This window comes from Podarcis muralis, chromosome 15 (genome assembly GCF_964188315.1).
Source record: "Podarcis muralis chromosome 15, rPodMur119.hap1.1, whole genome shotgun sequence".
NCBI classification, from domain to species: Eukaryota; Metazoa; Chordata; class Lepidosauria; order Squamata; family Lacertidae; genus Podarcis; species Podarcis muralis.
In genome coordinates, this window is record NC_135669.1 from 10,850,289 (window position 1) to 10,865,967 (window position 15,679).

At 45.5% G+C, this 15,679-nt stretch overlaps 1 protein-coding gene across 21 annotated transcripts in view; it reads left to right on the forward strand.

Moving 5' to 3' along the window:
* Positions 1-15,679, forward strand: part of CAMK2B (calcium/calmodulin dependent protein kinase II beta) — a 217,973-nt gene that overhangs the window by 131,855 nt on the left and 70,439 nt on the right. For 6 of the 21 annotated variants that reach the window (XM_077919873.1, XM_077919880.1, XM_077919875.1 and 3 more), the window contains exon 6: positions 2,904-2,976. The exons of the other annotated variants lie outside the window; for them this stretch is intronic. In XM_077919873.1, coding sequence (XP_077775999.1) covers positions 2,904-2,976 — 73 coding nt within the window. The remainder of the gene's footprint in view (positions 1-2,903; positions 2,977-15,679) is intronic. 21 annotated transcript variants of the gene reach the window in all.

A 15,679-nucleotide genomic window follows, 5' to 3' on the forward strand; every position in this document is an offset into this window, starting at 1 on the left:
TCAGGTTGTGAATATATATAATCTGCTTGTGTGCAGAAGGTCCAGTGCAGAACTGATAATAATAGTTTGGACAAACCATTTATACAAACTCCTTGCATCTTTGTTGTTACCTTAGCCCAGGACTGGGGAACCTATGGCCATCCAGATGTTGATGGCCTCAACCAACCCCAGTCAACATGGCCAAAGGTTAGAAGATTGTGTTTTTTAAAATCTGGCTATACGCATAACTAGCAGTTCACAATTCTTTTCAATAGTGCGATCTTCTCCTTTCTCCGACTGATAGGACTTTTGACGTTCCCCTTTTTGTTTTAGTGTATTTGAATGGGAACACACATCAATCAATGTGCAAGCTTGCTGGCACTAGCAAACCGCAAATAGTGGGGTCCATGAATGTTGAATGGGCCGCTAAACTGAGCATTGGAAGCCTAAATTGTTTGAGATCCAGCAGAGGGGGTAGAACTGAAGTGTGGTACACGCTATGCGGAGATGTATAAAATTATAGATTAACAGCAGAACTTTGGCACATCCAGTGAAGCTGAATGTTGGGAGATTGAGGATAGACAAAGAAAGCACTTTTTAACACAGCAGATAGCTATAGAATTCATTCCCACAAGAAGTCGCGATGGCTACTAACTTAGAGAGCTTTAAAAGAGGATTAGACAACTTAATGAAGGATAAGACTAATCAATTACTATACAGTGGTACCTCGCAAGACGAACGCCTCGCAAGACGGAAAACCCGCTAGACGAAAGGGTTTTCCGTCGCGGAGGCGCTTCGCAAAACGAATTTCCCTATGGGCTTGCTTCGCAAGACGACAGCCCATAGGGAAATCTCCGGGACAGCGGGGAAGCGCAGCGCGTCTTCCCCGCTGTCCTCGGACCTCCTCCGAAGGCTGGCGGCGGGGCGGGGACAGCTCCTCCTGCCGCCGCCGGGCTTCGGAACGATGCCCCGATGCCGGTCGGCAGGCGGGAACGCCTCCCACCGCCGCCCGCCATCGGGACCATGCCCCGATGCCGGGGGCGGGCGGGAACGCCTCCCCCCGCCGCCCGCCATCGGGACCATGCCCCGATGCCGGGCGGCGGGGACGGGGCGGGGCATGGTCACCGCCGCCGGCCTTTAAAAGCACTCTGGGGAAAGCAGCGAAGCGCGCTTTGTTGCTTTCCCCGGAGTGCTTTTAAACGCGGGCGGCTGGGAGGGAATCCCTTGGACCCTCGCCGGACTTCAAAAGAGCTGCGGGAAGTCCGGGGGGGGGGGGGTCCAAGGGATTCCCTCCCAGCCCCCGCCTTTAAAAGCACTCCGGGGAAAGCAGCAAAGCAGCAAAGTAGTCCACAGTGGCTTCACTGTCAACAGCTACTAGTCTTGATGGCTGTGTTCTACCTCCACTGTCAGAGGCAGTACCTTTGAATGCCAGTTGCTGGAAGTCACAAGTAGGGAGAGTGTGTTGGATCAATCCATCAACCTGATGGATGATTTAGAAGGATTGGGTCCAGCATCACTTTCGCTGCCCATGTGTGACAGTATCTGTACTCAGCAGAGTTACATCTCAACGCAGCTCCTTCCTTGGAAGCGTCTTTGGGGTTGAAGGTACACACGCAGTAGGCAATCAACACTCATGGATGCCATAAAGATTCAGTCAAGTGTAGAGGTTTACTTGACAGGCATAAAAGCATATTGGTAGCAACTATAAAAGGTCAAGGTAAAGGACCCTTGGGCGGTTCACTCCAGTCAAAGGCATCTATGGGGTTGCGGCGCTCATCTCACTTGTAGGCCGAGGGAGCTGGCGTTTGTCCACAGACTGCTTTCCGGGTCATGTGGCCAGCAGGACTAAACTGCTTATGTGGCTGGGGCAGGTGTGGCCTAGAGAGAGTCCTTAAGGGCCAGGTAGAGAGCCGTGGAGGGCCACATTCACCCTAAAGGTCTGAGTTCCCCACTCTTGGTCATGCCCATGCAGCAGTAATGTTGGGGGATCAAAAGAGCTACTTTGAGTTATTCCTGTCCCCACTGTCTGCAAAAGTGCCAGTTATATTATCCCATGTTAGTCCTCATATCTAGCACAGGACTGTCTTGGGCTATGCAGTTTTTCTCACTAGCTTCTTATACTGAGCAGGCGGAGTATCCTGGGGTAAAGGAATCTGCCTTTCCTGGAATATTTTCTGCACACTGAGTGTGGTGCTACATTTCCTAGGCCAGACAGTTTGCCCAGATCCAATTGGTTCACAGCGGTCAGGCTTGCAGGTTGTGAACAATGGCCTTTCACACAGTACCATAGATATTACCCTCTCTCTCTTTTTCCATGCCAGCCTCATGGGCTTCCTTTGCTGTGTTTCAAAACTACTTATTATATACACGACTTCTGTAGCCCCAAGTGATCTGTTTTGGAGGGGGTGGGTGGGAGAGGCTCCCTTTGGCACTGCTCTCCATTCTCAGATCCTGACTGCACATAGTTTCTGGTGCTATTAACAGCCATCTGCACACATCTTGTGATAACCCCCTGTGGTCTCTGAGCTTTCACAACATTGTTTCTCTCCTTCTCTTGTCCCCCATATCCACCCTGCCCCCTGTCCCTTTCTGTCTGTCCATCTGTCTGTTGCTGTGGATCTTTCCCCTCCCCTTTCCCCCTTTTAACCTCTGGATTTTGTTTCCTGCCATGCATATTTTGGTTGTCGTCTTCTTTTGCTCACTCCCTTTCTATAACCTTCCTGTGCTCTCTTCTTCTTCTTCTTCTTCTTCTTCTTCTTCTTCTTCTTCTTCTTCTTCTTCTTCTTCCACCTTTCCTGACTTTCTTCTGCGTATGATTTCTCCACTTCTCTCCTCCTGATCCCCATTGTCTGCCCCTTTCCCGACCTGCCTCCTGTCTTCCTTCCTCCCTCCCTCCCTCCCTCCCTTCCCGTTTTGTTTTGCAGTCACTGTATCCATCAGATATTAGAAAGCGTAACTTACATTCACCACTATGCCATTGTGCATAGGGACCTGAAGGTCAGTATATATATGCCTTTCACCCTCTCAGAATGTTGGGTGGGGAGCGTAGGTGCTGCCATAATAGATTGAATCTGGTCAGGTCTGGCATCCTGCCCTGCCAGGTTCCTTTTATTTTTGGCGTATGGGGAGGGCAGTTATTCAGAGTTGGTTTCTTCCCTGTCCGAACTTGCATGACAAAATCCTTCTCATCAACGCAGAACTCCAGTGAGACTGGTTGGGGACCCTGAGACCTTCCACACAGGGAAACATCCAGGCCCACATGAACCACCTGGTTCCAGTGATCCTGGCACTGACAGTTATTGTCCATAATGGGGGGAATTAAAGCAATTGGCTTGATTCTATAGCATTCATCATTCCATCTCTCCCATGTCTTCCCACTCGTGCTTGTGTGCGCGTTCTCTCTCTCTCTCTCTCTCTCTCTCCTTCTCTCTCCTTCTCTCTCCTTCCCTCCCTCTTCTCCCTCTCTCTGTTTCCTGATCTGCATCTCTTATCTTGTTTACCGGAACCCCTCCTTCCCAACTCTTGTCCCATTTACTTTTTGGGGCCAAAGCATTTGCATGTTGCCTTGGAGATCAGAAGTCATACAGTTTAGGGAGTGTGGCGCACAGCCTTCAGTGCCAGCAGTTTGGGGGCATGTAGCTACTCCTAGTGATGGAGAGTGTAGCATCACTGCATGTGCCTCCATGCATAAAAATAAAAATCCATGCATGTAGAAAACTTGCATGTCTGGAAGAAGGGTTCTTAGCCTAGCCTTCCCTCTGCCTTTAGTTTTCTGTGTGTACGGGATTTTTGTGTATGGAGCAACATTCCAGCGCATACCACACTTTCACCCGAAATCTGAAGTTGTAGCATTTGGAAGAAGACTTTAGGGTCTTATCTGCTGTTTTGTGAGAACTACATCTTCTCAGGGAACACATCTCCTGGGTTTTGGTTCAAAAGGTGGGCATCACTTACTTTTTCTAGGAAGGAAATGGGCAAAGCACCAGCCATGTTATTTGAGAGAGATTGATAACAGAAATGGTCTGATTGGATGAACCTATGATGCAACTGCCTGTAGGGTTTTTAGGAGCCAATGAGGCTTAAGGCTCAGTGCCCTACTTATGATCTGGCTTTGGCAGTAATCCAGAGTTGAGACACAGTAGGAAATGGTGTAAGAAGATAGGCACACTCTTGACATTTTTGTGAGCTCGGTAGGTGGGAAATGGCTCTGCTTGTGAACTTAGCAGTACCTCCTTGCTTCCTATTATAGGCAGTTTGGCTCATGGCAGTATTAGGATGCTTAGGTGTTCTGTACAGTCCCACTACCCAGAGATATCACTTTCAGATCTCCCTTCCTTCCTTCACTCGTTTCATCCCAGAACAGTGGGAGGTTTTGTATTAGAGGTGCAAGGTGGGGAATCCCACGGTAAACCATGGGTATGAATATGTGTCCTATGTGGATTTTCAGCCAGAGTGGAAGGGGCCCTGCTTTTAAGCCTTAATTTTTTCCTATACTTTTAAAGCAACGTTGAGGAATGTGTGGGCCATCCAGATGTGGTTGGACTGCAGCTCCCATCATCCATATCCATTGGCCATGCTGGCTGGGCTTGATAGAAGTTGGAGTCCAACAGCATCCAGAAAGCCACAGGTTCCCCGTTTCTGTTTTAAAAGCAAGGATGTGTTGTGCAATATGCAGGATTGGGGATTTTGTGGTAGAAAGATGCTGTTTAGTTTTTAAAATAGAGAATACATTTTGGCTTGGAGCAAGGTTGCAAAACCTCCAGGCAGTAGCTATATCATGTCCATGCTCCTGACATCCCCCTAGCCAACAGTTGGCATTAAATACACAATTAGCAGGAGATGGGGGAGGAGGCAAAGCAAGAAACATATTGATCTTTGACTTGCTGCAGTGGCATGTGAATAAGCCCTTGGTTTTTTGTTTCCCCTCTGGATGGCTGTATTTTTGTGTCAGTGCCATTTCTAAGCCAAGTGGAGTTTTGTTGGCTATCTCCCCCTCCCCTTCCTTTCAAAAGTAGCATGCCCCAGACATAGCATTAAGGGACAAAGCTTGTCAGGCACACACTCTTTGACTGTCATCTGGCTTATTTTAGCAAGCAAGTATGTCCTGTCACCATGCTGGCAAGACAATAATTGGATGAACCGAGGCCAGCAATAGCATTTTGGTAACTGAAGCTGGAGCCTCAAATGCTGAAGCTAAAGAAGTATCCTCGTGGTAATAAGAGTGAGTCTCCTGTAGTCACCAGAGACACCCCCTCGGGGAGAGATTATCACATGTGTTGGGCAAAACTCCAGAGCTCTTTGAGCACATTGAAGCTGGCAGCCTCTTCACAGTGCACAGGTGACTTCTGCCAAGTTGGCCCTGGGAAAAGGACAGGGCTATTTCTGGATCATGGCCATACCGTGCTCTATAGTTTCCTAAAGGAGTACTTTTCCTCTTTCCCTTTTGGAGCCCACAGTTGACATTGAAGGGCCTTTTGCCTCCGCAGACAAGAGTTGTATGCAGGTCCCTATTAAAACAGATCAGACGAGGGCAGCATCATTTGACACCCGTCAGCTTCATGGTGGTTCTGGAAGTTCACTTGGTCTGATCTACTTAAGACAGTGTGTGGCAGGGGGGTAGGTGCTGGTGGGAAGGCAAATTCTATTCTATGGATCATTAGAAAAGAAATGGTGATTGTTAAAAAAATAGTTGTTATTTATTTAAATATTTATAAGCTGCACTTCCCTAAAAAATACAAGGTTGCATGCAGCATACAAAATTGCAACAAGTACAACAAAAACTTCAGGGGGGAAATCAGTAAAAATATCAATAAATACTGGTTGGTAAAAAGAATTTCACATTGCGAGGGCCTGTGTGAATAACACTGTTTTTAGGATACATCTAAAAGACGACGCAAATTATTTCTGCCAAACCTCTACAGGCAGGGAGTTTCACAGGTTAGTCCCTAGTAGGTCACCAATATCATAATGGCATTAGAAAAATCTGTAGTGCACTCACACTTGGTATACCATGGACAGTTCTGGTTGCCTCAATTCAAAAAGGATAAAAGCTTCAGAAAAGGGAGAAACCAAAATGATTAAGGGTATGGCGTGACTCCTTTGCGAAGAAAGGTTGCAACATTTGGGGCTTTTCTTTTTAGAAGGAAAGTAAGGAAACACAATAGAAGTGCATAAAATTACGTTTGTTATGGAGAAAGTGGACAGAGAGAAGTTTTTCTTTTCCATAACGCTAGAACTCAGGGACATCCAGTGAAGCTGAATATTGGAAGATTCGGAACAGACAAAAGAAAGTTCGTACTGAAAACAATGGCATTCGCTCCCACAAGAAGTACCGGTGGCCAGCAATTTGGATGGCATTAAAAGAGGGTTAGACAAATTAAGGAAGGATGGGGCTAATCACTGGCTACAATCCACAGTGGTTCCACTGTCAGAGGCAGTTTACCTCTGAATACCAGTTGCTGGGGAGAGGGCTGTTTTGATCACATCCTGCTTTGGGTTTCCTGTAGGCATCTGGTTGGCTAATGTGAGAACAGGATGCTGGGCTAGATAGAACCGTTGGTCTGAGCCAGCAGGCTCTTCCCATATGTTATCATGCTATTTGAGACCCTTTCTGGGTAAGAGGAGTGTCCAGAGTTGTGCCAAGTCCCCCCCCCCCCACAAAAAAAATCAGGTAGTGTTATAGCTCAGTAACAGAGCCCATGCTATGCATGCAGAAGATTCCAGGTTCATTCCCTGGCATCTCCATGTATAATGTGGAAAATCCTGTCTGAAACTCTGGGGAGGCACTGCCACTCAGTGTAGGTTATATTGAGAGAGATGGACCCACCACATGCTCTTAGGTTTCTTTCCATACTTTCCAACACCTGAGAGAGTTTAATTTCTGATCAAGGTAATTGTAGCATTTTTGTGAGCAAGCAAAATGCCATGTCAGTTGGGTGTGTGTAGGTGTGTGTCAACTGGCATGCATTAGCAAAGATATTTCCAAATGTTACCTTCAAAATATTCTCCCTTATAATCTAGAAAGAACTTTTATTTTTTAAGTGTTGAATCCAAGAAGCTTGAAATAGACATGTTTTAAATTGCAGTTGGCTTCCAGGAGCCTAGGTATCTTCAGAACTAGCAAAGTCATCCAATCAAATTCCAAACAAATGAAGACAGTACTCATTGATGGGCAACATAGGTCCAGATTTAGGTACACTCCAACAGCCTATACACAGCAGAAAAATAGGCACCGTGCTTATATTTGAAAGGTGCATTTGTTGGACATTAATCTCTAGGAGTCTTAGGTCACATCCCCACACCGTATATCTGAAGCACTCTCATACCACTTTAACAGTCACAGCTTCTCCCAAGAATCCTGAGAACTGTAGTTGGTTAAAGGTGCTAACCCTCTGAATTAACTCAGTTATTAGCCACAGTTGTAGACTGTCAGTCCAGGGCTAGCCAACATGGTGTCCTCCAGATGTTGTTGAACGTCATTGGCTATCCTGGCTCAGGCTGATGGGAGTCCAACATGTGGCGTGCACCATATTGGCTACTCCTGCTATAGTCCATTTCATGTGCACATGAACACATGAGGCTGCTTTGTCGTCAGCCCATCTACCCCAGTATTGCCTACTCTGGCTGGCAGAAGCTCCAAGATCTCATGCCATTTTTTTAGCTAGAGGTGCTGAGAACTGAACTATGTGCTCTATGACTGAGCTATAGTTCCTCCTAAGGTATCCAGTTAGGACTGATTTATCTAACCAGAATGATTTACCCATCTCTGCATTGCATTCCAGTGCAGCAGAAGTTGGACTTTCAGTGCAATACAATAATAAACCTCTCAAATCCCAGAGATGCCAGTGAAGCTGATTAAAATGTATTCAGTAAAAGAAATAACTCCAAAGGATAGAAAAATCCACTGCATTACATGTCAATTTTTTCATTCTCCCGAAACTCATAGGGTTGCACTGCCCCAGTGAAGAGGATCTTACTGCTCCTTCCATTCCATTGCTCTTGCATCACATAATTATCTTTGGGCTCTCCTTTGGTTAGACTCTATTCCTCTGCAGCCCTAAAAACCCCAGCACAGAAAATGTTCTCTCTTATTTAGAGCCCATTACCTTTCTCAACTGGCACCTGATCCACCACCAATTTCACTTTCAGGGAGAGGGTGAGGGAGAGAAAGGTCTGCACTGAGAAAGTGAGCATGTCCAAATAACCAATTGGATTCTAGGCTAGCAGATGCATAAGCGTAGCAACCAAGACAACAGCTTGGCAACAGGAGCAGCTGAACCAGGATACCTTAAAAATACTAATGAGAAGGGACAGAGCCCTCAGTCTTGTTCTGGAGAAAGCAGGCAGGCAACTAGCACTGGCTGGTTCAGCCACCCAGAGTTTTTGCCAGGTTTGAGCCAGCGCAGTATTTCTGCTACATGGAAGAGGAAGGACGAAGGCTGGAAGGATGTGTCCTCCTCGGAAAGGGGGAGGCATGGTAGAGCACAAGCATTTGCCTTGGAATGACCACAAACATCGACAAAAGGCATGTTTTCATAAAAGTGCCATATGCTAATTTATATAAAGGTAAAGGTCAAGGGACCCCTGACCATTAGGTCCAGTCGTGGCCGACTCTGAGGTTGCAGAACTCATCTCGCTTTATTGGCCGAGGGAGCCGGCGTACAGCTTCCAGGTCATGTGGCCAGCATGACTAAGCCGCATCTGGTGATCCAGAGTAGCACACGGAAACTCCGTTTACCTTCCCACCAGAGCGGTACCTATTTATCTACTTGCACTTTGATGTGCTTTTAAACTGCTAGGTTGGCAGGAGCAGGGACCGAGCAACGGGAGCTCACTCCGTCGCAGGGATTCAAACTGCCGACCTTCCGATCGGCAAGTCCTAGGCTCTGTGGTTTAACCCACAGTGCCACCTGCATCCCTTTCACTAATTTGTATAGATAGGTGCAAATTTGGAAATAATTCCTATAATTAAAATGGAATATAATACTTCTTACCTTAGTGGTGATGACTGTGAGCAGGTGGCCTCTGTTCCTGCTGCCTTGTTTCTAACTATTGGAAGGTGTCTGCTCTGCTCCTTTCTTAGGGTTCTTCATCCCTAAGAAGACATATTCAAATACCATCTCTTGTAAAATAAGACATGTGGCCACCCTAGTTTGCCTTCCTCATCATAGGAAGTAAATGTGTTCTCAGTGTGGCTCTCAGGACCTAGCCAAATGATGGACATCCAATAGCACTTAATGTGGATTATTTATTTAGATTAGAAAATGATAGCCCACCATTCAGTTCCCCACCCCTCCAGCAAGGCTTTCAACACAGTAAAATATAAATGCAATCAATAAAACATAACAGCATTGAAATCACATAAGAAATAGAACAAGCATGTAAAAGCAGTTTGAAACTAATTTTAAAGGGAGTAAATGTATTAAAAGACCTGGAAAAGGTGTGGTGTTTTTTAAGGGGGTTTGTATAACACTGAAACGCAGGTGGCGCTGTGGGTAAAACCTCAGCGCCTAGGACTTGCCGATCGCATGGTTGGCGGTTCGAATCCCCGCGGCGGGGTGCACTCCCGTCGTTCGGTCCCAGCGCCTGCCAACCTAGCAGTTCGAAAGCACCCCCGGGTGCAAGTAGATAAATAGGGATCGCTTACTGGTGGGAAGGTAAACGGGGTTTCCGTGTGCTGCGCTGGCTCGCCAGATGCAGCTTGTCACGCTGGCCACGTGACCCGGAAGTGTCTGCGGACAGCGCTGGCTCCCGGCCTCTAGAGTGAGATGAGCGCACAACCCTAGAGTCTGGCAAGACTGGCCCGTACCGGCAGGGGTACCTTTACCTTTTACCTATAACACTGAAATGTTAAGAAAGCATGTACCAGGTGCACTTCTCTCTGGATCTCATACCATACCTGGGGCATCCCCAGTGAGAAGACTCGCTCCAACATTTCCACACATTTCACCTTAGGTATCTGGGCACCTGGAAGAAGGCCTATAAAGAATATTTGGACATGTAAGCAGGCTGATTTGGAAAAGTGACCCCAGTTATTTATTTATTTTGGCATTTATATATTGCCCAATTAGCCACATCCTCTAGGTGTTAACAGATTGAAATAACTATACAATCAAATTAGCAACTGAACGAGTCAATAGAAAGGCTGCACCAGCACAAAATTACCATAGTGTAAAATCAGCATGAAACCACACAAAGCAGCATAAGATAAATAAAAACAACACTTAAACCCAACAAGGGGAAAAAATATTTTGAAGGAGCAGAAAGTGCAAAATGCATTAGCACCCTTTTACTACTCTGAACTGTGTTCAGAATCTTGGTGCTCAGAAAGCGATAAAAGGTTGGCTATTTTCTTTCAGAGAATGCTTGTGGGGTGAGGGGGGGTGTATTTTAATACATATTTATAACTGGAAGAAGTAGTGACACTAAGAAGGCCATTCATGAGCTGATCTCCATTTTCTCTGGACAAGGTACATCTTGTATATTGTGTGGCTTTTGAGGCATCTACCATAAGATTTATCACCATGCAGTTGGAAAGCCTACAGATTAGTGTCTCTCGTCACAGCTGTGTCTCTGGGGACTTTCCTGGTCATTTTATTGGTAGATATATGTCCTCCACCTAAATGCACACCAGGTGATAATGTCAGGCAAATGCTCCTTGTGGAGGCCCAATGGATGTAGCTGCCCACCCCCTCAATTTCAAGACAGATAAATTGCTGCAATCAAGTTGCTGTAAACACAGGTCTCTGTATGAAGTGCTTGTTTCACATGTATGTTGAATGCATGGTGGAGAGAGAATATGTACCACTATTCAGGAAAAATTCTTGTCCATATGCAGTGACTTTCCCAGTAGGTAGGGTTCAACTCTAGGATCGAGGGAGTTCTGAGCAACGTTCCAACTGGTTGAGGTGTCCAAGTACACAACACCAAACAAAAAGGAAACACAGCACCAGAAAAATAGATGCCAATATGCACAAAATGTGCACATGCTAATTTATATCTATAGGCGCAAATTTTGGTATAGATGCAAAATCCTATAACTTCCAATGAATAGAAAATACAGTAAAGATAAAGGGACCCCTGACCATTAGGTCCAGTCGTGACTGACTCTGGGGTTGCACGCTCATCTCGCTCTATAGGCCGAGGGAGCCGACGTTTGTCCGCAGACAGCTTCCGGGTCATGTGGCCAGCATGACTAAGCCGCTTCTGGCGAACCAGAGCAGCACACAGAAACGCCGTTTACCTTCCTGCCAGAGCAGTACCTATTTATCTACTTGCACTTTGACGTGCTTTCGAACTGCTAGGTTGGCAGGAGCAGGGACCGAACAACGGGAACTCACCCCATCACGGGGATTCGAACCGCCGACCTTCTGATCAGCAAGTCCTAGGCTCTGTGGTTTAACCCACAGCGCCACCCGCATCCCTAGAAAATACAGTATATTCCACCAAAAGGGAACAGACAATGAGTGATCAGTAACCTGCTCAGACTGTTGTCCAGATGACCTTTTGATGGGCAACTTCAAGGTCCCTTATGCTCTCCTTCCTTCGTACGATTCTTTAACTTTAAACAAGACTTGGATAAGACAGCACTTCAAATAAAGGACAAATGGCCTTATATTTGGAGGGCTGCCTCATGTTTGGTGGTCTTTAGCGGTGGCAGCGCACTGCCATTTTAAATTCCCCATAGTGTTCCAGAGCAATTTTGTGCCAGGGGTGTTGTGGGAAATGTAAAATAGTAGCTCATAGATTTAGGGCACTTGTTGGCAGTGTTAGGGCCTATCAGTGTGTTGAAGTTTTGGCAGCCCTCAAAGGGTCCTGGGCCTGACAGGGGTTTGGGAAAGACTTTTCAGCTATATTAGTCAACTACTTACAGGGTCTTTTCTTGTCTTAGGAAGAATGGCTGTTAAGATTTGGAGTCAATAAAATACAACTTATCACCAGGTCTTGCTAACAGGAGCAATGTCGGTTGAGTCTAGATATTAGGATACTTAAGGAATTAGATTTGTGTGAATTGTGCTGTGAACTGGCTTGATCCACAGTTCCTGAACTAATAATGTGCTGATCAGAATGTAGTTATCCTTTAGATGTCATACATCTCTGCGTAGTGATGCAGTTGCTGGCTCAAAAAACCTTAAATAAATTTTGAAATGTTTATTTAGAGAGAAAATATGTTTAGAAACGTGAATTTTATTAGGTTTCTTTCCAAAAACATTTATTTAAATATGCATTTATGTGTGAATTTTTGTGTACAAATCGGTGCACAAATCGGTGCTGAAATAGTAGCAGATTTATGAATTGACACATACAAATGAGGTCAAATGAAACTGCCCTCTTCTGCCATATTGTTTTTGGGAGGATGGGAGGTGCTGGTAGGATAATATTGAATTAAAATACTTTGTTCATATGACATGTGCACACCTCCAACAAGGAGTAACTTATTCAGAACTGATCAGTGCACAGTATGAAAGTGTGTTGCATATAGGGCAAAACCAGATTCTTTAAGAATGAGCCAGGAACTCTTGTCATGCACACCACTAGCAGCAATATGTTAAGGGTACAATGAGCAAATGCCTTAAAGGGACCCATCATTTCCCACACAAAAGCAGGGTTGTTGGGCCTGATCCATGTAGGAGTTGCTCATGTTTCAGATGGCAAGCTGTAGAACTTAATTTTCTTCGTTTGGTTTCCGTTTTTATTAGTGGCAATCCAACTGGTGTCTGCAGCTTAGGATATGAAACAAAATTAGTTCGTTCATTTGTAGACTGAAAGGAATTGGAACCCAGATTTTTAATGTCCTCACCCAAATATGGCAGTACTATTCCTTCTGTAGGGCAGGTAAATAATTCATGGATGAGGAACCTATGACCCCCAAGATGATTTTGAGCTTCAGTTCCCATCAACCCCAGCCAACAGGGCTTATGATCAGGGATTATGGGAGTTGCAGTCAAGCAACATCTGGAGGTCCGCAGGTTCCCCAATGCTGTCTTAAGCGATGCCCCAATTTTAAATGCACTCTTTGTTGCAGTAGTCAGTGATGTAGATAAATTTATCTATGTGCATAATGAAAGCTATGAGGTATAGCATTGGCATTATCCATTTTATTCTTAAAATGATCTTTTCTTGTCCATTGGGTGATCATTCTCTTTCTGTGTCAGAATTCTGTGGAGACAGATGAGCTTAACACTGTATTGAAGGTCAACAGGATTCAAGGACACTCTGCTGAGATCAGCTTGTTCATTCAGTTCTTTAGGGATAATCATTTTCAGTACATTAGCGATGTGCAGGAGGGAATAATCACTTATTATCAGGGACCCATATCACACATGGATTACCCTGAACTGGGACTGCTTCATTTTTAGATGGACACACAGTATATTTTATGTGTACACCTAAAGATGTAAAGTTTGCTGTTACGTAATGTGTGGAACATCCCATAGAGCTGAAACAGTTTTGGCAAATGTGAGTCCGAGGACAGCATTTGCCACTGATAATCATGCCTAACTATCTTCCCCCTACTTCCCACTACAACTATGCTTTCAGATATCCAGCTGTAACCCCACACCGCACCATGGCTTATCTGTGAAGCTCACACTATTGCCTTATCACATTCAAGAGGGACTACAAATAGGCTGGAGGTTTTCTTCAGATTTACCTTAGACTCTGCCATGGGCTCAGAGCAACCTAAGAGCTTCATCCAGATAGAACAGGATTTCTGCAAACTTCTAAGAAACTCTCCAAATGTCTTTGGGCTATAAACACTGTGGGTTTATTGGGTGGTTTCACATTAGTGGACGGTGCTTACTCTTGGATGCAAGTCAGGGTATCTAATATTCACCACTACCACCCCAGAAAAACCCACCTGTACCTCCCAAATAATTGTTCCTGAGGGTTCAGGGAACCGTCCAGAGCAGTATAGGATATGGTTCATTTGCTGGGGTCTGTGTGCCCCAACAAGGCCACTTGGGTTGACACCTTGCAGGCCCCCTCTATGCAGGTGTGCTCCCCCCTCCCCCAGTCTTACGAGCAAGGGAGGAGGCTGGTGACTGTCACACCACTGCTGCTGGAGGGCCCACACCTGGGTGTTGGGAGGCACACCCAGGGCCCTGCCAAACTCTGGAGCCAAGCCGGAGTGATGGATCCCTAAAAGGCAGGTGAGTGCAAGAAGAGTGCTGTTAAGTAATGCTTGTCTGTTTTGGCCTCTGGGAGAATGTATCTCTCGAAGAGATTACTGATGAACAAGTAGAGATGGGGCATAATTGAGGAGCTTAGATGTGAGCCAAGCCTTAGAAGCGGCTGCTTCTGGTGTTGCTTAAATAGTTGCTTGTGAAATTGTTAACGGCGGTGATAATTGGTTGATTGCCTTCCTTAGCAGGGCCAAGAGTGTTACTGTACACAATGTCTGCTTGGATCTAGGCAGGAAAGTACTAGGATGGCCATTTGCATATTAGAGAGGGGGGAAAGTGGAAATGCATTGCCAAAAAAGGACACCGATTTGCATACCATTTGCTTATGCTACTTAATACGTATAGATGTAAACTGGGAAGCAATTACTACAGTTTAAGTAGAAATATAGTAAATCTTCACCTAAGACTGTGACCAGGTAGTCTATGTGCCAGCTCAATCTGCTGCTCAGGTGCTAACCATTGACGGGCAACTTCAGGGCTCTTCTTGCTGTCCTGTCTTCTGATTCTTACCTCTAAACCAGACTTGGATCAGACACGCCTTCAAGTTGAGGGCTGTCCCATGTGAAGTAGAGCACATGGCTATGCCATCTAAAAAATGGAAATGTGTGATTAGAGAGAGGATAGATTTCAGTAAGCCCTTCAGTGAATGTTTGAACTTCTTGTTGTTCCTGAGCATTCACATTTATGAAATCAAACCTGCACATGACCAAGTCTTCTACTTGCTTTAGAATGGTCAATGACTACATCACCGTCTTTTAAAATTCATCATGCTTCACAAACTCCTGAGATCTTCTCAAGCCATGTAATGGGGAAAGAGGATGATCACAGAGGTGTTCCAAGTACTTCTTTGTTTCTTTTTAAGGGACAGCAATCAATGTATACACTGAACATCTAATGTTCCAGATAGCATTATTGGGCTGGGCTTTTGCGGCTTTCTCTCCTTCCTGCCATGTGGTAATAAGTCACAAAAAGTACAATAATCCTTAGTTGGACATACTTCTGCCGCCTCTGCGAGATGAAAATAAAAAGCAGTTACTGCTACATTGGTCATTACGTTTGAATATAGGAATATTTAAAATTGCCCATGGACCACCGTTGAGTTGACAAAGGATATAAGCAACCGACTCAGTCAAACTAATTTGACTTTGGTAAATTCTGTTTGAGCATAAGTGGATTTGGTGCCAAGCCTGCTCCAGATTTGAGGAGGCCTTTGATGGAAGTGCCCTTGTGGGCCTCTGACCACAAACATTGCCAGTGGTGGAAATTAAAATTTCACAGAATGCAGAAGAATCATGCTACGTTGGGGACACTGTATGAAATTATAAAGACTTGAGTCCCTGGTGCACCGAGTCACGAGGACTCAGGGCAAATCTTTGCAATGGCAGGCCCTGTCGGGTGGAGGTCTCCTGGCAGCGGTCCCAAGGGGCTGAGTGCTGATGTCAGACCTGAATAGGTGTCCTGCAGCTCCAGAACAGGGTTGTGGAAGGTGATGGGAGTTTGAGGGCAGAGATGACAAA